This window comes from Sinocyclocheilus grahami, unplaced genomic scaffold (genome assembly GCF_001515645.1).
Source record: "Sinocyclocheilus grahami isolate Dianchi unplaced genomic scaffold, SAMN03320097.WGS_v1.1 scaffold17.1, whole genome shotgun sequence".
Classification (NCBI taxonomy): domain Eukaryota; kingdom Metazoa; phylum Chordata; class Actinopteri; order Cypriniformes; family Cyprinidae; genus Sinocyclocheilus; species Sinocyclocheilus grahami.
The window spans coordinates 1,788,914-1,816,482 of NW_015505196.1; the positions used below are offsets into that span (position 1 = coordinate 1,788,914).

General features: G+C 36.9%; 1 protein-coding gene across 1 annotated transcript in view; it reads right to left on the minus strand.

Annotated features, from left to right (window-relative positions):
* The window catches only part of glra3 (glycine receptor, alpha 3), a 31,647-nt gene extending 11,474 nt beyond the window's left edge, over positions 1-20,173 (minus strand). The window contains exons 1-7 of the mRNA XM_016233820.1: positions 20,074-20,173; positions 17,657-17,669; positions 15,402-15,526; positions 14,473-14,540; positions 4,544-4,767; positions 3,745-3,827; positions 2,071-2,208 (exon numbers count right to left, since the gene is read on the minus strand). Of these exons, the coding sequence (XP_016089306.1) occupies positions 2,071-2,208; positions 3,745-3,827; positions 4,544-4,767; positions 14,473-14,540; positions 15,402-15,526; positions 17,657-17,669; positions 20,074-20,173 (751 nt within the window). The remainder of the gene's footprint in view (positions 1-2,070; positions 2,209-3,744; positions 3,828-4,543; positions 4,768-14,472; positions 14,541-15,401; positions 15,527-17,656; positions 17,670-20,073) is intronic.
* Positions 20,174-27,569: the final 7,396 nt, after the last annotated feature.

Sequence of the window (27,569 nt, forward strand, 5' to 3'; positions counted from 1 at the left end):
ATATATATATATATATATATAATTTTGCCTGCAGAGTGAGTCTCACATCTCCTATATAAAGCAAAGGTTTTTTTCTTTTTTCTTCTTGAAAAAAAGAGGCTTATTTAATCTATATGCATATAAAATATATTATTGCTCCCTGTTGAATACATACAGAAAGTATGTTATCCATAAACTAAATAAATCTGAATTCCTTTAAAGCTACAGATATTAGCTAGGAGCTTTACAATTGTCTTACATTTTAATTGGATGCTCATCTCTCAACTCTATCAATGTCAATATGCCTTTGTGCGGCAATATTGATTCAATTACTAAATTAAAAATTTGAAGGGAGTCCAGGGAATAATGTGACTGACATGTAGCTCCCTATAGAAGCATACAGTGCCCTGAACACAACTGCCAAGAGATTTCCTGTCAAAAAAGAGACCTTTGACTCTTAAGTATTTTCACCCATCCCACTCTCTATTTCTTTCATTCTTTTTCTCCTGCAGTTTTCCATTTCTCCTGACTCTCAAGTCTTTTACGGGTGGTCTCTCTCTCATTTTGTCCTTATTCACTGTGGACAATCATTTGAGGCAACCTGACCTTGACCCACCAGCATCTGTCTTTCATCCTGTCAGAAAGTCCTTCTGAGGCAAAACACACAGGGAGACAAAAGCACACACCTCTTCACCAGGGACTGTGTGGCCTATGACTTCTGATATGTGCACTACTGATATGACTGATAATATCAGGTTTCAAATGCAAGAAGGCAAAGAGTACTGACCAATTAATTCAATTACATCTGACAAGGCTAATGAGAACTTAGTCTCTTAAGGACTCATTTGCCATGATAACGTGCACAGTATATGTACAATTCTGCAATGCACTGACATGGTTCTTGACCGAAGGCATGTAGAAAGCTCATCCCAATTTAGTTTGTTTTTCCAAATCTTTCCTCAGTAATTCTCAGAAGTCTTATGACAGTGTTTTGACCAGTTTTCCGATATCATGCATGTTTTGAAGTTTTAAAAAAAAAATGTAATTTGTGTGTGTACTTCAAGGCTACTAAGCCGAATGTGTTACATAACATTCTGGGCATTGTATAACTTTATTTTTTACTGTAAGTCTCAGACATTGAACACTCACTGAAAATATTTTCCTCTCTCACACCCTTGATGTTTACATGTCAACCATGATAAGGCCAGGTGTGCACTGTGGATGCATAATTGAGACACATAGAGATGCGATAACAAGCTTTTTCAATTATCATCTGATAAAAGCTGTTCCTTTACTTTGCATCCCATTAAAACAAGACTGCTAGAACATTCTCCTGGATTTCTTTTTTTCTCTCTTCTCCTCCCTCGCAGTGGTCTTCTGTTCTTCTAAATTAGTGATTCTCAACTGGCCATAAAAAATTGGGCCACATGATTGGACTGATAGAGTTGAGGGCAGTAGAGAAGAGCAATGATAAATGCAAATAATGAAATGCTATAATGCTGTATAATCATGCTTGCTTAGTACAGCACAATAAGAGGAGAAAACACTATTCATATAATTTGTCAAAGACTATACATCCAGTTGAACTCTACGGTATTTCATTTTGGAGGAAATTCATCTGTCACATGGTTGAAGCTAGCCAAATTAGCCAGATGGCAACATGGACAGGTTGCGTGACATCCCCTCATCCTTAAAAACCATGAACGAAACTATGCAATGTGTTTTGTGCTGTGAATTAATGGCTTCTGAAAGCATGAAACAATCTAAATTAAATTTACATGTAGAATAGACCAGTGGTTCTAAGCACAGGTCCTGGAGACCCACCTCTCTGCACATTTTCTATGTCTTCTTCATTTGAATGCACTTGATTCAGATCATCAGTTCAATAGGAGAGAGCAAGTGTGTCCGATGAGAGAGACATACAAAATTTGCAGAGCACCCAGGACCGATGTTGAGAACCACTGGATTATAGTGAAGTAAAAGTACATTTTCTTATTCAGTCTGAATCATGTAAATTATTGATGTTGCTGAGCATTTGGAGTTTCTATCAGGCTATTAAAATTGTATTATATTGCATGTTTTGAAAATTACCTGTGTTGTAGTGCTTGGTGCAGTATCTTAAATCAGGATCATCCTTGAAGATGAACTGTGGGAGCGTCAAACCTTCGGCCACCTGTACAGAATCCTTCTCTTGCCACTCAAAGATCAGGTCATTCATTGTGTAGCCAACTAGGAGAAAGACGAAGATCATTTTTTTTGTTCGATTTTACATGCTGTTTTCAGTATTACTATATCATAATGGAGAGGTTAATGTTGTAAAATTAGCCCTTTTCGTATTCTGAAAATATTCCAACAGCTTGCACTTTCATTAAATTAATCTTTCACATATTCTGTCATTAATTACTTGCATTCAACGTCATTCCAAACTTGCATGCACTGAATCTTCATAAATATCTTCTGCATTCTGTAAACAACATGAGTATGAAGAATTTTTAGTTTTTGGATAAACCCAAAGGCCTTTAGCCCTCACAAGGGATGAAGAGGATTAAGGAAGTAAATATTCCTTTAGTTAAACCATTCTGATGGCTTAATTTAAGATCTAAGGTCTATTAATAAAAATGCAGATATATTTGAGGCCAAATGAGAGGGCTGTCCCAGAAGGCTAGAACATTACAAAACCATTTACTACATTTCAGATAAATATTAGCAATAGCTTCAGAGGCATCTAATGAACAGTGAATTCAGCTTCAGATTGACAGTTTAGATTCTAAGGCACTGATGTGATTTTTTTTAAATACACATATATGTAAAAAGAAAACAGCTTATTGTGTTTTTTCCCCCTCCATTGTTGACTTAGAAATTAAAGTATGACCATACCGGTCTCGTACCGGCAGGGATTGTGGGTGGGGGGAGTGAATGTACAGCGCTCTCTCCCACCTTCAATACCACGACTGAGGTGCCCTTAAGCAAGGCACCGAACCCCCAACTGCTCCCCGAGTGCCGCAGCAAAAATGGCTGCTCCGGGTGTGTGTTCACGGTGTGTGTGTTCACTGCTGTGTGTGTGCACTTTGGATGGGTTAAATGCAGAGCACTAATTCCAAGTATGGGTCACCATTCTATTCTATCTACTCTGTTCTACTGAATGAGCTAACTATTTCCAATAGAGATTTTCTCTTCAATTTAACATTGTTGTCTATCATCAAGAGCCTCTCAGTGAGCAACTCTCTTAACGACATGAACATGGCCACTCTAAAATATGTAGTTATGAAGACAGATTCCCCATGACATGGGGCTTTTCTTTAAAAGCCTCAACCCCTGCTTAGAGCAATAGTCATGGGGGAGTTTGATTGAGCTTTGGCATGTTTTCAAGTCAACAGAAAGCTCTTGGAATAATATGCCAAACACTTTGACCACTAGCTTCACTAATCTTTAACTAGGAACTCGGCACTTAGTCTGTAAAGAGTACTTTGTGCCTAGGTGTCCTTAAGTTACTGTCTAGGATGGTATATAATTTCTCCATGATGATTTTAAGGATGTCTTCAGGGCCCTGCTCATCCACAATGACATAATTTGGTATGACCCTGCCAGGTGAATGCCAGTGCCAAACACACTTTACATCAAATCCACTATTTACCTCATCCTGGCTACCGGCTGAAGTTACATTATGAAATGAGAAACAGTGTCTGCTTTCCACAAATCTGAATGAGGGGTGGGGGAGTTACGTAACAAGCTCTTGATGAGAAGAGGTCATACGAGATTACTCACAACTCTCCAGCTGCATTATGCACGTCTGCACATCCATGGGGAAATTCTTCAGATCCATCGGACATGAGAGCGTCAGAGTCAGTCTAAAAATTGAATGGAAAAGGGCATAGATTTTAAAAATTATACACACACCTCTTGTTTCTAATATGTGCTTTTCCAAGTGTAAAACATGGTAAGGAAATGTGTATGCGCAAAAAAATGTAAATTGAACTCCATCTACATTCTCTGAATGAGTAATGTGTAAATCCACAACTCAGACAAAGAAGGGAATCAAAGTGGAGGGCTTTGAGCATCTGAAGCTGCTTGAGTGGTGGGATTTCTGAACGGGGCCACTAAAGCATAGGAGAGACAAGTCTGACAGCTGCAGATTGGCCATGTTTTAATTACACTCCTTCTCCCTCAGGGCACCACGTGGATTTCAGTTAGAGTGAATCCTCTGTCGTCTCACATCTGCACAGCTTTCCGTCATATCTCTTCAAAAGCCTGACATGATTTACCCCTCACTATTAACTCCAGCACTTTCCTACTATCCTATAACACTGTGTTCATCCTGGCATTTGTTGATGGGTTAGTTACATTTTAGAGTTTGAAAGCATGACTCTAATGACTCAAGTCTGCATCAGCTGAGGCATTTGATTACTAGGATGGTGGATTATTATTGACATTTTCAGGAGCTAGTACAGCAGCTGTTTTCATAGACCATGACCCTAAACCTACTGAAATGTATGTCAAATGTCAGTCAGTGTTAACTCTCAGTGGCTGCTTACAGTAACTATTTTGATTGGTGCTGATGTCTCACCTGATTGAATAGAGGACATTTCCATTCTTGAATATTCTCAAGAGCTTGTTGTCAGTGGTGACCTCATGGAAGTGTGCTCCCTTCTCGTTGGCAAAGAACAGATCAGGCTTCCAAATGGAGTCTAACATTGAGGGATCCAGGTCCAGGGAGTCATCTGGGTACTCGCTGTAAGCTAACCGAGGGTCGTTCCACTTCTGCCGGAGAAATATGTTCACTCTGTAATCCTAAGAATAAATGCTTAACATCAGTCAAGGCAAATAGCACAGGAGATGTACAACAGGCCTCTCTGTCAGTTTTAAATCAGACATAATGGGTATTTTCACGTACAAGCATGCATAGCCGACACAAGTGAAATAGAAATGAGCATCATTGCTTAAATTTATGGTACATTAAAATGCTATATGAGATTTTCACATATTCAATGCACTGCCGTTTACATTTGTTGTGTTTCACAGCTGTAAATACATTAAATCAGTGGTTATCAACCGGTATGTTGCTACTTAATGTTTGTTCTGATAGGGTTGCAATCAAGAGAGAAAAAAACTACTAAATGCAAATAATAAAATGAAGCAAATTGTGCAAGTATGATAGAAAAACAAATAGGCTTATTAACAAGGTAGGATAAAATGTTACCCAGTTTGTTTTTTGCTAGGTCAAATTAGGCATAATGACAACATGGGCAGGTTGCATGATATACCATCTTCTGAAAACCGTGAGCAAAATCCCTCAAGGGCAAAGCAAATATGACCCAGATTTCATTAAATGTGGGTGACAAGTTTAAGAAGCATTACTTTAAATAAATAATGAATGGAGATTTTGGACTTCTACTGTAATAAGGTGTGTTATATCATCAGTATGAGGTTGTGACGAGCCATGGAGTTTAGTCAACTGTTATCTTGCCAACAGTTATAAGATAAAATTTAAATGCTTTTTGTTTAGCAAAGTTTATGCCTACAAATGGAATCCAATCATTGGGCATGTAGAGACGCAATCATCAATGAGATCTGTTCTTGCCTGCTGTACACTCCATCATATATATATATATATATATATATATATATATATATATATATATATATATACATATATCCTCCTGAGAACCATAAAAAAGGTTTTGTGAATTTTGCTGTTTTTTATGACATTACATTGGTTGGAGCATAAGAAACAAATTGAGAAAAACATTTTGAAAAACAAAAAAAACATTTTATTCATATTTTATTCTATGTCCTTTGTAGAGGACGCCAGGACTGTTATTCAAAAAAATAAATAGACATGAAAAGGCATGTGTAGACAAAAACAATGATTTATTTTTTTTATTCTCCAATCAGTTGTTAGGTTTCAGGCTGTTTTTAACCAAACTTTGTACAGTTATGAAAGATATAAAAAAGAGAATTTGCATTGTTTTATTTTAGTACTTCAGCTTAAGCTAAACACATATGAGAAATGTTGCCATGGTAACTAGACTAGTTAAGATAAGTGTAATTTTTTACATTTTCATTTTTTCGTTATTTTTTTGGTTTTGTTTTGTTTGTCAGTTTTAGTTAATGAAAATAACACTGTTGAATATATAAAACCTTACTAGAATATATTTTACGTTTTTTTTCTCTGTCAATCTCATATAGAGACATTACAGGCATGCTCTTACATTTGCCTTGAGACACATTTAAAAACAACAAACCTCTTAAATGTGGTTCTTAAATTTACAGCTCACAGTCCATATTAAATTAAAGTTCTGTGGATAGAATGTGACCGTTTTATATATGCCATCATTTTTGGGATATTTGGATATTTGAGTAATGAAGACAGAACCTCAGTGAACCTCAACAATAAGATAGGAGACAGATTTATGATAATATGTAACTAATAAAAGCTTAAATAAATTATTAAAAATGCATCCGAGGAGAGATTGGAACTTCTGCTTTCTTGACAACAATAGTTCTTTTGTTCAGAATATACTATGTATAGTCAGACTGGATATGCCTGAAAGCGACTAAGACGAGCAGCCACTAATAATGAATGGAAGGTGACAGCGCGTGGGTGATATAATTTGTTAGGCAACAAGGCGGATGGCGGTTTTCATATCTTATCTGTGTCTTTCTAAAGCACTCGAAGAACTTCATTAGAAGGTCTGTGCATCAGAGTGCATGAGTGGTGGGATATTGATATGGAGTTTCACATGGGAAACTAGCGTAACACGGTTAGTGACTAGGCAAGCCTCAATTGTGTCAGTTTCCCATTTGTCAACAGTCAAACATCTCAAGGCTGAGGACGTTGTGTTAAGCAGAAACAAAAAAGAAGTCAAAGCATTAGTTTTCTGCTCCACTTCCTAAAACATCTAACCGTGGTGGTTTGATGACATGAACATAGCTGACGCTCACCGATTACAGATCACCGAATTGGCCAACATCTCAGCTGATGAAGCATAACTTTCATTATAGATGTTACACCACTGCTTTGTCAATCTCTTGGTTGCTTTGTCATCAATTTAGCGGCTAATTCTATCCTCTGCACATTTCTTTGCGGTCGGTGTGGAGGAGCTTGACAGAACCAGTGCATCGCATCTGCGATTGCTCAACCAACTGCAGGCCTTCAGTGGCTCCATGACAATCTCCACACATCTGCTGTGTGATTGCCTACTCAAGCGGGACTCACTGGCATTGAGGGGGAATCTGCGCCTGTGCCAACAAGCCAGTGATTAATCACATCTCCATATGTCTGCTACTTCTGTACAGTCAGATATCCCTGTCAATACATTCATCGCTTTGGTAGTGACTATTGAAACACTGAACCTGCATGTTGTCAGCATAACCATTGGCAACTCTAAGCCTACATGTTGTCAGCATTCGCCAAAATGAGCAATAGTGAAAAAATGTGTGCCATTCACAAGTAAAAATCAAGTTTCGCACCAGTCCAGACATGCAAAACCAGTCTTCAATGTGGAGACGGAATTAAAAACATATTTTGGTCTCGAGTTGATTAAATGGCAAATTACACCATCGTAACTCCACTTTATGAAGCCGCAGATAATCTTGAGATTATCGTTCTTATCAGTTGGTGTACAGAACTGGGCTGCTCAGATCTTAATATGTTGGATTTCCTGCACATGGACGGGCAAATGTGTCAGGATTACAAAGAATAATCATACTGTATGTAGATGTGTTCAACAACAACACCTTAAAATTATGTTTTGAAACCGCAGCTACTCGAGGTTAGACCTTCACAACCTCATAATCAGACAAGATAATACATGAGAAAATGACTCTTTTTAAAACAATCCCAAGTTTGAAATGTTTGGCAATTCAGTCACACGTTGTCCTCAGGTGTCTAGATGTTCCTGTCCTTTGATTTCCTTTCATTTTGGAGAACAGTTTACAGAAAGTGACATATGAATGTCAGCTGTCTGGGAACTGAGGATTGTCCAGAATTATGTTCTGTTAATGCAGTGTCCTTTGTTCCTGGATGTTAGGATTATCCCATGACCCTAATGCTGCGGGGTCACAGGCTCGGCTCCTCAGCGAAAACCTGAATATGTGCTGCGCCTGCTGCCTACTTATACTCACGCTGTGATCAGCGGCAGCTGGATGCAATAATTGCATGCCAATGTGCATTGGCTCGTTTAGTTCACACTCAAAGTGGATTGGTCTCTCTAAGTGTGATCCCTATTTGTCGGTCATCAGACGTGATGTCTCCGTTTCCTCCTTTAGGGAACGAGGGTTACATACGTAACCGAGACGATCCTTCTCATTTTCCTTATTATTTTCATAACAATGTAATAGACTTAACTGTTTTATTATTATTATTATTAAATAATTAGGTAACACTTTAGATTAGATGCTTCTTAGCATGCACATTACTAACAATTCTATATCCCTTAATCCTAACCTAAATTGAATTATTCATAAGGAGTAATTAGGAGTTTATGGAGGCAAAAGTCATAGTTAATAGTAAGAATTAGACCTTAAAATAAAGTGACCAATAATTATTTACTTCTATATTAAAATTATATTTTGTTTACTAAAATTAAGTATTACTAATGTTATTCCTTCTCAAATTTGATAACCTGAACTAAACTTTTCATGTCATTAAACAATAATCTGATATTTCTACTTACTGACCTTCTCATACACATGAGAGTCTACAGCAGGGGTTCTCAAAGTCTACATTCAAAGGTCCAAATCTGAATTTTCAGTCAAAGGTCCGGACCGGAACAATTGGTTATTACAAAACTTGTTTTTAATAAACATACATAACATGCATAACAAATAAACATTATTTAAAAAAAATAAATATAGTGCAAAAGTGGAAAAACAATTAATTTAAGTGTCCGCAATAGAGGTCGACCGATAAGGGTTGTTCTCTGGCCGATGCTGATATTTAGAAATCAGGGCAGCTGATGGCCGATCTGAGCTTGTGTTTGCCTTGTACCTTCTATGTTTCATCTAATATTCACCAGAACCTCTACTGAGGGCTCTTACCCTTAAAAGACAACTGCTCGTATCAACTATGACAGCGGCACAAATGAAAGTAGCTTAAGTGAAACACTGATACTGCCTTTCAAGCCACTGCAAAACTAAACACAGGAGAATTCCACCATCTTCTTAAGGACACAATCATAGTAGAGGTCGACCGATATGGGTTTTTCACTGGCCGATGCCGATGCTGATATTTAGAAATCAGGGCAGCTGATGGCCGATATATGATGCTGATTTGTTTGGCCGATATGTTTGGCCGATTGTTTTTTTCCTTCTTCATCTCATAAAAGCGAGTTTGAGTAAATGATTATTGCAGGGCACAGGATGGTAATAGTAGTAGTAGTAGTAGTAGCCTAATTCATAGTAATAATACATGGCTCAAAGCACCTTCTCAAAACAGTTCTGAAGCATGCTTTTTGTTTATGTTTGTTGACAGACACCAGTGTTTCCCACAGACTTGCAAATGCAAATTCGTTCTCTGCCAGCAGGAGGCTCTGTTGGAGCCGAGATATAGCGGTTTCCCCGGTAACGGCTGTAATCTAATACAAAACGCTAGGAAAGACGAAATGAAAATGACATCAAAGCTTTTCTGAAGACGGTCGGTTCTTTTCAATTATACATTCATATAAAAATAAAAAATTACTCGATTAGTGGTGAAATGTCGTCCGATTATGTCAAACGTTAAACGTCATACACTCACTGGATGTCATGACAACAAATGTTATGAAGGAAAAGTTTCAATATCTCGCCTTCGCTTTCATTTCGGACCATCTCCAAAAATACGTTAAAAAACTAAACATTTGATTTACAAGTTTAACATGCGTTTATCAAAGTAGGAAATAATTAGTGTTCTTGAAATATGAAATTAGGGCGGGTCTGGACTGAATTCCCTCCGGGTCCGGATCTGGACCGGAGTCCGGACTTTGAGAAGCACTGGTCTACAGGGTCATTTCTGTATTTCATATCACTTCTTGTTTTATAGTTTTCTTGTCACTTGACACCAAAATGGCTTCCTGCATGTTGATGAAAAAACATTTCACTGACATACAAAAGTTTTCATCCCAGAAACATGTCCATTACAAAAGAGGTGCATTCAAGTCAGAGTCTGCATGAGTTGCTTTTTAAATGTATTTTTCAATAGCTTAATGAATCCAGACCAAAAAGTAGTGTCATGCCAATTAGGTTTATGGAGAAATTATTTCTTAAAGCCCAGCTGTACCCTGGATCATAAAGAACAGTTGTTGATTTGAGTAAATGACAAGAGACTTGTACCCTGCTTGAAGGAAGGAATATTTATGAAGAGAAGTCCACTCAGGGTGAGGAAAAAGCTTTAGGAAAAGCAGTCTCTTCAGACATAATTACTTCAGAGTGAGTGTGCCATCTCACAGCGCATAACTTATTCAGAGCAAGCTGAGGGATGAAGGCGACAAGGCACTCGCAGTGTGTGTGTGTGTGTGTGTGTGTGTGATGAGCATTTGCGTTCACAGACAGCAATGTTGGGACACTTGTGTAGATAAGCTAAAAGCACATCTCCTTCTTCCTGTGTATAGATCTGGGTTGTAATGGCGTGTAATCCCAAATGTGTGTTTGTTTGGCTGTCTGCAGAGTAAGATGGGATCAAACATCAAAAAGAAAAATAAATAAATAATACGCAACATTAACAGTGTTCCATTGCTAAGTACACACGGAGCCTGTTTCAATTCAGCCGTGGTGGCATATAATGGACAAACAATATCCCTGTAGGGATGAACTGCACAAGTAAGAACAATAACTGCTTTCTGCCTCTCACTTGCTGATTACCTGGAGGTTTCAAGATATGGCTCCCTGAATACAAGCAACACAGTCCCTATACATCCGAGGCTGGGATGCTTTTTTCAGCATGAACTCTTATCTGAACCATTCTCCCTTTTCTTTTCCTGATGTAATTCATCCCAAGGGTTGTTGTTAACCCACACTGTTGTCTCCAGCTCTTCTCGATTTCTATTTGTCTTGAAATTCTTGTAGCGTCTGGACCAATCAGACACACACTCTTTTTAGTTATATTTAACAAATACTCTGTAACACCCCTCAGTCAACAATCCAACTATGAGGGTCTATGGACCCTTCCCCCGAAATGCATTTAACACCTCAGAAAGGCAGAACAGGCCTCTGGTTCCATGGCAACCAATGCTGATATCACTGGTTTTATTGCCCAAAGGAATGCGGGCAGAGAAACTCACAATTAATTTACCCTTAGGAAAGACACACAATGCCCATAAAAATGGACTCTTCTCTAATTAATTCATAGAAAAACCTTTCTGTGAATGAACACACATCTCCTCAGGACATTGTGTATACCATTACTCTTCTTGAATATTGTCTTTTGAATTGTATACTGTTTTGTGTGTGTGTTATGATAGATCACTAGTTAATATAACCCCACCGATACCATGTTTGGTCGCTTTGAATTTGTCTTCTGATGATCTATACGAGAGTGTATATTATATTATTAGTGTTCCAAGAATCTTTAGTAATTTTGCTTCAACACACAATTGAATTCCATATGCAAATTACCATGCTCTCACACAAAGGGTCATAAAACTCCCCAGTATTTCCAAACTGCCGCTTGGAATTTTAGCCTTTCTCATTGGACAAGTCCATCCTGAGAGGCGTGAATCTTCTCAGACCTTAAAAGGCTCACGCACAGCTCCACCCATGTTGTTCTTTTTCTGCTAAGTCTTCTGCTAAAATCTTCTGATTGTGGCCCTTGTGGAGAGCCGGAGCCGGTGCGGGCGTGCCCGGTGGGCTGCAACACATAACCAGTCAGTCTGCGGTTCTGTTAGATTCTGAGAAGATGAGGATGTGAGCTAGCACCCCTCTAAGGACACCCAAGTCTGCTCCAGGCCTCGGGCCTTGACTTTCCATTTACCAAAGATCCTAGGATCTCAGCTGATGTCTCTCTTAGCTCTTTTTCACTTTGCACTGAGAAGAAACTCCCAATCACCATTGAGTCAGAACATCTTTGGAGTTCATCACTCTTCAAACCCGGAAGAAGGTGATCACGGCTCCTACACCACCGAACCGTATCCGTACGCTCATTCCAGGCCAAGGCAATGCAAGTATCGTACATTTAACTAAACGAAACACAGGTTTAGTATAAGCTGTAGACCCCGTTCTAAAATGGCACTGATGGTTTCACTCAGGTGGTTAACTGACTCTTTTCATAGCTTCATTCTCTGGTTTTCCTGATGGTTTCATCCATCAAGTCTCATTTGCCCTTTCCCCTGTATGAGTGATTGTTTGTTTGTTAGACTAGTTTGCGTTAGTGTTTAGTTAATAAAACTCTTTTACATGAGTTTCTGATTCTGCCTTGCAAATTAATTGTCCCTTTACGATTTTGATCCTTACTACATGCTCTAATGCATTAATACTGGAAGTATTTTCTGTGACCACGGAAATATTTATTTCCTAGAGTTGATATGAACTTACACTGAATGTTCACTGGACGAACAGATTGGTTGATGCCAATTTAATTCTGCTACAGTTACTAGGTAACACTTTACAATAAGGTTCATTAGTTAACTACATTAGTTAACATGAACTAATAATGAACTGCACTTATACAGCGTTTATTAATCTTTGTTAATGTTAATTTCAACATTTACTAATACATTATTAAAATCTTGTTAACATTGGTTAATGCACTGTGAACTAACATGAACATCTGTATTTTTATTAACTAACATTAGCGTAGATTAGTAAATACAGTAACAAATGTATTGCTCATGGTTAGTTCATGTTAGTTAATATATTAACTAATGTTTAACTAATGAACCTTATTGTAAAGTGTTACCGCTACATTCTTGAAAACAAAAATGTAATAAACAAAGATACATTTGATATATCATAAAAATTGTTATATATACAAATTGATTAGTAATATTTAAACTTTTGTCTGCCAAAGGCCAGGTTAGTTTAGGTTGTAAATTGGCATACTTTTCGTAATAATGATATTTACCTTGAAAAAAATATATTTAAAAACATTTTTTGCAAATAAAATGTGTAAACTCACATACTTAATTTAGCTCATGGGTTTAAACAACATTTTTAAAGGATTTATTTATTCCTGACATGCGTTTATAATGTGTTTATATATATATTTATATATATATATATCTAAAAAACTTTAGAAATAAAAATCTTCTGTGATTTTAGCCCTCTGATTTGAACACTGTTTAAATGGGTTGGTTTGTTTTTAGATAAGATAAGTATTACAAGTGGAATTCTTTTGAAAGTTTTCTTTAAGATGATAATGTTCATCATAATTATATATTTAGATCTTCTCCTGTTGCATAAAAGGTTGCAGCATTGAGCATTGTAGCCAATCACAGTAATGTCTACACTCTGATGAATGCACATTATAAATAACACAGTACAAATACAATGTCAAGAAGAGAATCATTGAGCTGTGTACAGCACCATTGATGATAACACATTTTGGTTAGAGTGCAGAATGCAGTCAGTACTGTATGATTGACAGCTCCAGTGATTATTTTTGCTCACTTTCTGTATATAATTTAATCACAATTTAAATAACAGTTGATTTCCATGGTACTAAGAGGAGTAGTGTGAAGTTGACCGTTTAGTCACTGGCTTAATTTACTGATGCATAAATGGCAATAAATGAATGTCTGACTGTACATGACTCCTTACATTTCAAAAGTCACTGATCACAGATTAGGCTTTAGAATTAACACCCTTACATGTTGTTGCATTTTTGCTGGGTCCATATCTCTCTGTAAAGGTCTGTTTGCAAAATCTGCTTTGAATGGCGGCTAGTTTAGCAAAGAATCCACAGCGTAACTGTATAACTGGATCTAGGTCTGACTTCAGAAAAGAATGCTACTGTAACAAAACACATTTTTTTTGATGATGTAACAGGAAGATTCAGAATGAAATGAATACAGATAGCTCATTGCAACTGCTTTTTAGCAAACATGAAGACAAAATAACATTTTAGGGTACTGAAAGCTCAAGTTAATTGCAGAAGGCTGACATGACAGGCGAAATGGGTCTAAAGCGGTCCAAAGTGTCTAAAGCCCTCCCAACTTTGTCTCACAAAATGACTTCCTAGAAGCCTGGTGATGGAAGCAAGTTTGCACCCCTCATGACTTAAGACCCCGGTGGACTTCCTCCTACAGTCTTTCTCACAATCTGGAATTAGATGTAATACGACATGCACTCAAGAAGAAATGCTCCCTCAATACAAAACACACAATTTTGAGAGTGTGCTATATACTGTTTCCATTAAGTCTGAACTGTGAATTATAATGACAGACTATTAGTGCATTAATTGCACCCTGTGGATACAATCAACACAGTGCTAATATAATAATTAAGCTTTATATTGGGTAAACACTGCCATAGGGCATTTGTGCATGAAAACGCATGCATCATTGCTGGATTAGGAATACATACCATAGTTGTCTCTGCAATGGAGCCAAAACTGTTAATGAATATGTTGCATGTTACATTCACAGGCGGACCTGTGGAGAGAAGCGTGAAATCAATCATAATACAGTATAGTCTCTACAAAGATACTTTCTATTAGACTCACTGGTTCATGATTATGTATGTGTGAATACACATGAGCTATTTAATACTTGTCTGCTTTAATATAACCTTTTTTTTTTTAAATTAAGATATCAATAAAATGCTTTGTTGAGATTACAACAAAATGATGTCAAGACTAAACGAGACAGAGTAATATTGCATGGCTTCCTAATGGTTCATTAATGGAGGAGGAAAAGTTACGAAATTTGGGTTATTTGATCTGCTTCACTCTGCTTTTTTTTCTTTTTACTTACAATATTGATGTGTACAATGAACTTAGTACATAAATGTATTGCTTTATTATACATCTGTTTGTAACACCCCTACACCAGTTTTTTTTTAAATATATTTTCGAACTCATTTACTTGACATTTATGAATTAGTGGCTTCTGTAAATGAGCTTCCGAGGGGAAGTCCTTTGCCAGCTAATAATTTAAGAAAGCTCAGGCTGATTTATAGTTTGAGATGGTTTGGGTTCAGGGCCATTCTGTAACAGCATAATGAATGAATGCTTTCAGAGTCATTGCAGAAACGTCTAGAGGCAGCTGGAACCAGGAGATGTGAAGCATTATTACATAATCATTTCATAGCATGAAACTGAATATAGAGTCACATCTGCATTAGCTTTGTAACGTATGAAATATGAATCTTATAGACACCAATGATCACTGTAACTAAAGGTTTTAAAGACATCAAATCAAAAAACAAGAAGTAGTGGTAAATAACCATTAAAGACAGCACAATGTATTCCTTCAAGGAGAAACAGAGTAAAAGGTAAGGTTTGTTTGTACTACCTTTAAAGTTGGGCCTAATTCTGGCATCGTAACCTGAGGTTCTTCCCATGAGCTTGTCAAGGAAGTCAGAGGGTGATGATGCTTTTTCTCCTTGAGGGTTTTCTGTTTTTTTTGACGCTACCAAACTGAGGAATAAAAAGAGAGAGAGATAAAAATGGGGGGCAGATTTGAGCAAATCAGCCACGACAGTCACCAATGCTACAAATGTAAGAGGCAACAGTACATGGATAATTGTGGGTGCGTCTATTAATCATTTAGAGTCTAATATCATCCCATACAATACTAATGTCATCTGACATCAAATATTCAGGTTTTCCATTTGGGGCATTAGACAAGGCTGTATAATAAGCAGTTTTATGTTCACTCCAACATATTAATGATGAGAATACAGATATATTTAGGTCTGTACATTCAGATTTGAAACAGCTGCCCATGAATGAGATTTACTGAATTCCCTTAATGCTACCAGTATAATACCAAGCAGAAGAGACAGAGATATTATAAGAGTGTTATATACTAGTCTGTGCTGATTTATTGCATTTAATGATCATACATGGCTAATATGCAACATAAACAGTTGGTGTGCAAGTAATGCTGTTGAACTCCCTAAAGAAAATTTCATATTGTGATACACAAAGGAAAACTGTGCTGCCATATTTTTCTTTAGTAATGACTGAAAGACAATAATTTTGTCAGGCACTATTTCTCTTGATAAAGAACATGACGATGACAAGAATCTTGTTTATAATGTGCCTAAATGTTAAATGTATTATGTTTCTTGGCTGTTGCAAAGCACTGAGACATATTCCTTTCTACTCCCTCTCTACTCTCTTTCCTGTCCAGTGTATGCCTACCCAGTTTCTGGTGGGGATATTAATCATAAAATTCAATGTGGTAAATTAAATGTTAAAAATCTCAGTGAAATAAAATTATAAAAAAATATTATTTAAAATATTATTATTAATAAACATTTTAAATATACTTTTAAAAATGAATAGAACACATATAACATTTATGAATTTATTCATCTAGTGTACTTCTGTTCAGTGTGTGGGTGTTAATGTAATGTCAGTGCGCTGAACTGAGCGTGAACCATGATCTGGCTTCATATAATGTAATCTGTGACATTTCGGCCAGTTGTGTATCAAGTAATGTGACAAGAGTGTATCTACAGAAATGCTTGTTTCTGTCTACTGGAGCACTCATTAAGTTTCTGATGAACATAGGTCAGAGGTCAGGCAGTAAGATTAGGATTAAAAGCATGTGACGCAAAATTACTGACACTCGCTGCTCCATCCCACAAACACACACACATATCCACACACATTCACAACTCAGAGGCTGCTTTGCTCAGCACAGATCAGCTTTGCTCACCGCTGTTGACACTGACATTCCTCTGAGCGCTTTGTTGCAAGTTATTCTCCGCCGGTTTCCTCTTTCTCATTTTTCTAATGATGTTTCAAAGCTTTGAGACTAAGTAAAACTAGCCCAGTTTAGAACAAAGCAGAAGTGAATCAAACTTGAGGGGGCTCTAGAGTTTATTTGGTTGAAGCAGCATAGAGAATGAAGATGGTTTGCTTTCTATCTTTATTTCAAAGCCAACGGCATAGAATAATCATAGTCTGCAGTCAACAAGGAAGACCACCCTTGACATCTTTCCACATCTGGGGTCAATATACTGGATTTTGTTAAACAATTTTATATTTGCACTCCATAAAAAAACTGACATAAACATCTGAAACCTTAATAATGTAGTTTGTTTACTTGTCTGATCCCCAGTAGAGAAGTGCATTATAAAAAAGGAATGAGTAGAAAGCCTGTGACACATTTCAACAAGGTTGTGGATTATATTCGAAACTAACGACCATGACACACCAAGGGGGGACAAGTACCCCCATTATATGGCCAAAGATACAACTCCCCAACCAAATATTTGATATTTTTATATAATATATAATATCTTATATATAACCTGTGTAGCATTTGGACCAATCAGACACACAACTTTTTGTTATATTTAACAAATAATATCGAACTCCCCATCACCTAACCAAATGGCCAATTTATAGAATTGTGCAGTAAGAAAGTTATTTCCTTTAACCAGGAAATTAACGTTCTTAGAATTGACAAGACGGTTGACCCTGAGTGGTCAGCTAAATATCTACAGTGGATCTAAAATATGAATAGTTAATTATAACTAGTTATGGTTAATTATTCATATTTCCCCATGAGCTGATTCGCTACACCTGCAAGACCTTTGCTCATCTCCTAAAACACAAATAAAGATATTTTTGATGAAATCCGAGATCTTTATGACCCTGCATAGACAGTAAAGCAACTGACACGTTTAAGACCCAGAAAGGTAGTAACGACATCGTTAAAATAGTCCATGTGATATCAGTGGTTCAACCTTAATTTTATGAAGCTACGAGGATACTTTTTGTTTGCAAAGAATTACTTTATTCAACAATTTCTTCTCTTCTGTGTCAGTCTGGTGTCACATGGACTATTTTAATGATGTCCTTACCAGGGCCGTACACAGGGGGGTGGCCCGGTGGCTAGAGCCACTGCCCTCTGCCCTCATTGGCTGAGGTGCCCCTCTTGAACCCCCCAGCACCCCCACCCCCACTGAACATGATTGGCCACCCGGTGCCCTCCCAACACCATTGGGCTAGAGTACTGTCAATCTGACAATGCCTAATGCCATTGGATCAGAGTGTTGTCAATCACTGTCTGATTCGCTGCCCATTGCAGCCTGTAAATTTGATAATGCTCAAGAGCACTGGATGAGAGCGCTATCATTGCTTTGGCAATGTAAAACCTTTTTATCATGCCAATAAAGCTACTGGGATCTGAATCTGCCATTCACTGACAGCGATGAGTTATTTTTCAAACGAATAAACTACAGGCCACATCATATGGTACGTAAACACTCAATAATATATTTTGGAATATCACCTGAGGCCCGTTCACGTCACTAACTCAGTTAGCTGGATTTGATTGTTGACAATTTGGCATGATCTTGGATTATTTGGTTCTTCGAAGCTCATCCTGGACTTGCTGTCATAGCAACGGGTCCGTAAACTTAAACCTGCTCGGGAGCGGCTTATTTCATGTAAACAGGATTAGATTGCATCTTTTTAAGTGGAATCGATACTTAAAATCTGTCACAGTCACTGCTACCTTATTACAAGAGTACCCTACTAATCCGGGGACAATCATTTAAAATTGTAATAATTTAAAAATTAATTTGAAAATAATATTATAATGTTGTGTAATCTATAATACTATAGTCACAGACAGTTTTACTCATTAAAAGATTTATTCGTGATAAAATAATTACTTTATAATTGTATTCGAGTCTTACATGCAATACAGTTAATCTGAGTCACGCATTAATTGAGTGCTGACAGCTATTATGGGAGTGGCTTGATGGAGCGCAGGAGACGCAGATAACTTGATCTTGACCCTTAAGAAACTTGAATTAATATGCTGACACATGCTGTCACATAACAAATCTGCTTCAAAGATAAAATTACATGAATTGCTAATTACAACATTGAAATAAAAACGTAAAACCTGTACAAATACTAGAAATCATGAATATAAAAATTGGGAATCATGTAAAAAATGTAAATAAAATAAAATAAAATAAAAACAGTGCACATTTCATTTTTGTAGTTTTGTTCACTTGGCTGTTTACTTATAAAGGTCCAGAAATTTGTCAAGTTTCGTCAGGTGTCTTTTTTAATTATATGATATAATTACATTGCTGTATATATATGTATATACATATGCATACATACATAAACATATACATATACTGTACATATATGGCTGAGCAATAACTGCCCCACCCCCAGTGATTTCGGCCACTGCCCCTCAAAATGTCTGTGCACGTACAGAAGGATCTTTTAAATGTATCTGGGAATTTCAGTAAGCGACTATTTTTGACTGCTATGAAGAAAGTGAAGACTACAACATGATTCATATTCAGAATTGTAAGCAAGCCGCACTTTGTTTACGGTTTGTATATCTGCAGTCTGGTTTTCCCTTTTTGAATGACAAATACAAATTACTGCCACCTGCTGGTATGGATATTATTTCCTCTAATGCAGTTGCAGAACCTCTGTGCTAGTTGGCCACTGGCTGTGTTTGCGGTGTGTTCAAGCGCAATCTTTTTGGCCCAGACACAGGCAACAACACAGTCGGCTTTTGTCGCCACTAGTTCTTTGATGTCAGCTTGGTGTGGAATGGCCTTAACCAACACTGATGTTGCTTCTGAAACTGTCAGCAAATTCTGCATCTGTGTAAAAGCCTCTGGCTATAAGCATTGTGTGTCTTGTCGGTGGGCCTTCCTGACTATGCAGAATTGTGAAGTCAAGAGTGCACATCCCACCTTTGCTCCCAGGAGCAGTAGGTAAACTGCGAACCTCCAATTACCAAGCTCCTTCTCAGCAGAAAGAACCAAGCTTCCAGCAACATCTCTCTCTCTCTCTCGCTCTCTCAGCCTGAAACCCTGGTCTAGGCAGAAACATCCCTACTAGAGAAAGCCATCAGCCATGGATTTGCTCTTGCAACCCCTGGAAGGAGTCACCTCTGGGTCCAAGTGTCTAACTGGTTTCCAGCAGTCCTAGATATATTGCCCTTGACACTTCACATTCCCTCCCACCAATACCAACAAAGGCCTTGAGACAGTTACCATGGAAACCACAGGCCAATGAAGCATCAATGGTGGTCAACAGAGCGAAGCAGTCACAGAGGATGCTCATGTTGGAGCCGATCGAAGGGGATTGAGCGGATGGCGTGAATGTGCATGTGTGGAGGCAGAATCGAGGATACTGACATCCGCAGATTGCATTCTACCTCAGACAAATCAGTGACAGAAATAACAAATGGTTAAAGTTAACTAAGAGTTCACACACAGGCTGTCTTTCTCTCACACACACACACACACACACACACACACACACACACACACACACATGCATAACCTGCCTCTGTGGTGTCTTCTGTTGTATATATTTAAAATGTAAAGTTTCAAACGGTGAAATGGAAAGTTCTGTTATCACTAGAATATCACACCTCTGGAAACGGCTCTCAGCAAATCAGATTTTTAATCAAACCAGAAATTGCTGTTGTATAACAGTTTGTAGTTATGTGACTTTCTACTCTACCATTTGCATTATTACAGTGTTTATCAGTACATTTTAAGGTTAAAAGCTGACTTTGGCTCTTTTAAATTTACAATAAAAAATAAATAAATAAAAAATAGCTGCAACTGGGAAAAATTCACCAGAAAAAAAAAATAGTGACAATAATTCTGACATTATTGCATGGCATATTGGTGCCTGTATATTTGATAACTTACCATGTATTTAATTACATTATATAATGTTGATGTACCAGTCTACCTCTTATCCTGCAAAGATTACTGGCGGCCCCAGATTTTCGTAAATTTAATATAGTATTTTTAGAGTGTAAATTTGACTGTGTGTGAGGATGTTGTATTCATTGATGATCTTTGCTTTCAAACTTTCACTAAGGATGAGCCAGATGGCTAGTATCATAGCATCAGAATATGACTGATTTTGAAATAATGGTTCAGAATGACAGATAAGTAAAAAAAAGAGAAAAAAGTTCAGAATGACATAAGTTGAGAGAAGGACAGGGCAGTACTTCAGACTGATTGGGAGAGGAAGGGGAAGGCACTGGATATTTGAAGAAAAGAAAAGAATGAAAGAGACAGATTGAAGGAGCGTATCAATGATAGATAGAAACAGGATGGCTGAGACAATTAACTGAAAACATCAGTCCACAGTTCAGTCATTATAAAAGAAGAGTTATAGCTTCACCTTTACAGTGTGACAGCTCTGACTTAATCAAAAACACTTACAATTCACACACGGTTCACTTCACATTCAGTCCCAGTCAAGAATAAATGCCAGCAGACACCCTTATGCTCAAATTCACATGCAACATTTATCCACATAGACTGTATCTGAAATATGTCTGTTGCTTATTGATTATCTTGTTAATACTTTAATATTGTTCAATTACACAAATTACTGCAGAATGATGAAATATCTTTCATTTGCCACACACATTTATCATCGTTTGTGCTATGCTTATTCACTGACACAACACACATGCATCAGCATCTATACTTGAATATTAATTATAGACAAACACATTTATACAGTATATACTGTATATTTAATTATTTACATGTACATATGTACAAGTGTTTTTTTAAAGAATGCTCTTAATGCTCACCAAAGCTGTGTTTATTTGATCAAAAACACAGTAGACACAACAGTAATATTGTAAAATATTATTACAATTTAAAATAACTGTTTTCTTTTTTAATATGTTTTAAAATGTAAGTTATTCATTTGATTGCAAAGCAGAATTTTCCTTCAGAAATCATTCTAACATGCTGATTTGCTGCTCAAAACACATTTCTTTTTATCATAAATGTTGAAAACAGTGGCATTAATATTTTGTGTGAACCATGATACATGATTTTTCTTAGATTCATTCATGAATAGAAAGAATAGCATTTATGTGAACAAAATACATTTATTTACCGTAAATACCTTAACACATCAATTAAATGTCATTACGTAATAAAAACATTAAACTACTGACCACAGACTTTTAAAACACACACACACATATATATAGTACGATTGTTTGCTGATTTTCATTTCCACCAGCTGATTTTAGTTTTAGAACACCATGCATCACAATACTATACAACTATTTGCAACATATCTTCCATCTCATTATGCCTAGCAAGTCTGTGAAATGCATCCAGTTAGAATGAGGAGAATATAGCTGCATTTTTGTTGTCACCCCCTGTAGGCTTCAGTCTCATTGGGTTGTCATTGCTGTGGGACAAACAACCCACTCCCCCACCCCTCGCTTGCCTTCCTTAACGTGAATCCACAGCTAAACTGCTGGATCGCTGTGACCTGTCCTGTCAGCATGGTGTTCGCTGTGTTGTCTTGCTCTGCTAATGCGAGGAGGCTGGACACAATTTGGCTCCTTTGTTTTTCAGTGGTTCACCTTCTCTGAATGTTGCCCACTGTCATTTTAGTGTTGCATACTGTGTGAGATGCTGATAGAACTCGTGTTGTTTAGCTCATGGGCATGCTTCAGCCTGAGGTGTGCTGAACTTGTTATTATGCCTTTCCTTATTAGGTGCTAGTAAGTTTTTAATGTCAATGAGTAATGTGTTCGGGAATGTGTTGCCAACCTGTCCCACACAATTTCACTCTGTAATGGTAAGCTTTGGTTTGTCATTTAGCGTTATTGGATAAGTATTACTGTGACCGCTGCTATTCATCTATATAAAAATCCAGTGGCATCAGCCAGCTGCAATAATACCTTACTTAGAGAGTGATACCACTGACTGATTCCAAACCATAGTGTCAAAACGAATAAAATTAATAATAACAATATTTTTAAATAAATACTGAATTGACAGTGATGTGATTTTTCTGTTTTAAACTGATTTCAGCATTTTCCGACCTGAGAAATATGTCACTGAAAATTGAAAATGCAACATGGCAACACAACCATGTTCCCAACTTTGTAATAAGAATTATTTATATAGCTGTTGTCAACAAAAGAGAAGCTTTAGAGTCTCCCTGTGATTTTCCTCTAAAATAAAAGTTCTGGGCAAGGAAATTCAAACAGCCATGCATATTAGTATTGTAATTTTACTGCTGTTCTGTAAATTATAATTTTTTATTAGTAATACTACATACTAATTGTTTTATTGTATAGAACAATAGTATGGATATATTTCTTTATTGATATATTAATAATTTTAATAATAGTTATTATTATTTATTAACATATTTTCCTTTCTTTTTGTCCTTTACTGATCACAAAAAAGGCTTGTATTTTGGTAGCTGCAAGCAAGAGAGTATGCAGCCAGATGCATGTACTATAAATGAACAATATGTGTTATTTCTTTCCACTACAGAACACAAAACAAAAAAGGCTTTTCAATTCTGTCTGCAATCTGTTCCAGTGCTTTAAACATGTCTTCCCATTCCATTTTGTGGCCAGAAAAAGTACTTTTATTAGTGTTTGGATGTTTGGATACTCACTGCCAGTGTGGTGATGGTGGAATATTTCCCAAGTACCCATTAATTTTACCTATTTGAGCTGTTTAAGTTATAAAATTTAATTAAAATATAACAAAAATGAAGTCCATAATATGATCCCATGATGGGAACCCATATAAGGTTCTGCATAGAACTCTTTTCCTGGCTATAAAGAACCCTTAAAAAGGGTTCTATATAGAACCTTTTAGGGGTTCCAAATATGTAGCGCCTGATAGAACCCTTTAAGGTTCCATATAGAACCTTTTCTTCTAAGAGTGTATCATTCCAGCCATTCCAATTATTTAAATACTTAGTGATGCAGCCCATTAATGAATTGTGCTGAATATATTGTGTATATATTGTATTGATTTTCTAACAGCTCCTGCTAGGAATACTGTCATTGTCAATGACTAAAAGGCTTTGTCCATCCTGTATCAAATGAACAGTTTTTCGTGCTTTAGAATTGTCACATTTAAAGTGTAAAATATTAATTTAGGAAACTCTTTAGCATAATCCAGAGGGATTTACACATGAGGAATGGTGCAAAATAATTGACTCATCCAACATTACACTTTTATAGAAAAGCATAAACACCTAGTCTGCCATTGGTAACTGATTTCCTTAGAGAAATTCCTTGGAGATACAAGCACTCTGCTTTGTCAACTGATTGGTGGACATTTTTGGTAAATTGGATCAAGACTGGAAGCAGTCAGAGGCCCTCTGCTCCCCCATTGCTCTTTGATATTAGGCATGCAAACCCTTGCCAAAATAATCAAAAGGGTGTGCTCGTGTGTCTATGTGTGGTCAACCACAAAATTGGTAGTAAAGATAACTGCTATTTGGGTGAAATGGCTTCCCTTGCTTGGAGGCAGTGGTACATCTCAACAGTAGTTTTTGTCATTATAGCTTAACAAAATTAAAATTCTAGCAAACGCAGACAAGAAACCTTCTAGTAACCACTATGCTTGAAGTCAGCAAAGCTGCCAATTGTAACAGTTATGTTGAGCACAGTCACAGTGGTCTTTCTCAGCCGTATTAATAAGAAACCAGATTATTTTACAATGGCTGTTTCTGCATGTAAAGTGAGACATGTGTTTTCTTCTTGCCATAAATTGACATTCGTCTAACTGATAGATGACAACTTGAAATAGATATGCAACCATGCTAAAAGCATTACAACATTTCTTCAAGATACAAATAAACAGAGTAAATTCATGGGTAAATAAAAATGAAGACATGATGGCCTGAGGGTTTCAAGCAGGAACTGGAGCAGATGGAAGTTCAAATGAATATCCAAAGCCTTTATTTCTAAAATAAAAAAAAACACCTCTGGTTCGTTCAGCTATCATTGTACTCATTTCTGTACTCAATTCAGACCCAAGTCTATTTCTATTGTCTTGTGTTTTACACTACTGTTCAAAAGCTTGGGGTTGGCAAGATTTTTGAATGCTTTGAAAGAAGTCTCCAAATGCTCACCAGGACTACATTTATTTGATCACAAATACAGTAATATTATGAAATAGTACTACAATTTAGTTTTTTTTCTTCTATTTTTATATGTATTATATTCCTGTGATGCAAAGCTGGATTTTCAGCATCCATTATACAAGTCTTCAGTGTCACATGATCCTTCAGAAATTGTTCTAATATGCTGATTTGCCGCTCAAAAACCTAAAAATTATTTTGCTTAGCCTATTATTATTAGCACTAATGCTGCTTATTTTTTTTATATTTCAACAGTATTAAAATATAAACAACAGTATTAAAATATAAAACATTTGTAACATACGTTTGATCAATTTAATATGTCATTGTCAATAAAAGTATTAATTTCTTTTAAAATAAAAATATAAATAAATACATTCTACTGTAAAGTCAAAATGTACCAAAGACTTCTGCTTTCCTGTCCCAAACCTATCTTCAGTAACAAAAGGGCCATTTGGCATTCCTGAAGGCACAGAAGTGCTGATATCGATCAAGGCCTGTAGGCCAACATGTGTATACACCGGGGGTCTGCTAATTGTCACACTTTTTGCCCAGTGGGTGAAGTTGTAGTCTGCTGATTGGTCAGTTTGAATGTCTCACATTTGGTTTTTAGTCACATGGTCAAGGAAAGGATAAAAGAGGACTGTAACTGTTGCTCTGTCTCTTTTCTTTGCTGCCTCTTTTCTTTGTTGGAGCTCTTCTTGGGTCTCTGCCCTCTCTCCCTCTTTTTCTTCCTCTCTCTATTCCCCCCTCTCTCTATCTCTTTCTCTCAGGTACTATTTTACATGTTGGGTACAATTAACTATGCTTTATCATCCTTCATCTATTTTGTAACCAATTCAAGTGTAACCACAACAAAATATTGTTATTAAACCATTTCAATTATTAAGTATCTGCTAACTAGTCTTGATTCAAGGTTAGTATTAAAGTGCTATATAGGATATCAGACCGAATCAAACAATCTAAGATTTGGTCAAAACATGGTTGAAACATTAGGAGCACAAAAATTCCACAAGAGGCCAAGACAACAGGATGTCATAAATCAGACCCTAGCCAGTCTGAAGCAAGCCTGACCAACTCTTTCACAGAACAGCTTTCAACATTAAAACAAAAGAACACTTATTGACAATTCCAAGGAGATTGTCAATTTTGGGGGCAAGTTATCAAGAATAATGGTCAAAAGAGATGCACAGCGTGACCGTCACATGGAAACATGTGATAGTGATCACAAGCTCTTCGAATTGACATCCCCCACCTCACAACAAAGAACAGACTTTCGGAGATTCCTTACAGACCTCTTAATCTCTGGTCTTCATACATTCACAGAATGGCACAGAAACTGCCTTTCCATGCACCTAAATGACACTAAAAGGACTCGAGCAACTAATCATTGCTCTATATATATAACTCCATATCATGTATGTAACCCACATGTGACTTATCAGGTCTTAATCATTTATTGTGTTTGTATTTTTAATAACTATTGAATAGCTTAATGGTTCGTATTCATGTTTGGTATGTGTGAGTTTGAATCTTCTTGCTTGAAACGTTTCTTCCAATCAATTCTTTGTCAAATGTATCATACTCTTGTTATAGAAATCATGTCCAAACTATACTTGGCAAGAGCGGGAAAAACGCGGACCATGTTACTGATTTATGAACATTTGATTTATGAATGGGGGAGGAGGAATATACAACACCCCGAGCAAACACGAGGTGGAGTTCCCTTTAAAATCTTAAATGATTCCCTTTGAGCTAAATTGACTTGTTTCCCTTACAGCTACCCATTGCAATACAATAGTCACACAATAGCAACACTCTCCCACATATTTAGCTATTCTAACTGCGCTTATTTCCGTCGTTGGTATAAGTGGCAGTGGGTGGTAATAGACTAGAAATTTACAGCTTTATACCATCGTGCTGATAACGTTTCTTTAGTCATTCGGCAATCCTACAGCCTGAACCACCGTAGGGAAACCATCCTTACACTACTATCCCCAAATTTTTGAACGCTAGTACATATCTGTCTATGTATGAACATAGAGCTCTTGGAAATCAAAATAACTTCCTTGTGTGTTGTGTAATGCTGATTCTGCATTCCTTTTATTCACAGTCTTTACAGGTATCTGTCAAAACTGGGCCTTTCTTCTAGTAACACACACAAAGTATTATTTCACCCTCCCCCACTTTTGCTTTCTAACTATAATGAATGTAACATGAAGGTGCTTCCAAGACACTCCCCTGGAGCCAGTGCAGAGGCATGTGAGGGCAGAGATTATCTATTTAATCAGGGATCAGATAGCCACCAGATGATTCTCTGGATGGATGGTGTCCATCACAAACACTGAATATAATTCCAGTCAGGCAGAACATGATTTCTAGACTAAACAAGTGGGAGAGCAGACAGTTTGCCAGTGACAGTGTTGGAGTGCAACTACCTACTGAAGCTCTATCTATCTATCTATCTATCTATCTATCTATCTATCTATCTATCTATCTATCTATCTATCTATCTATCTATCTATCTATCTATCTATCTATCTATCTATCTATCTATCCATCT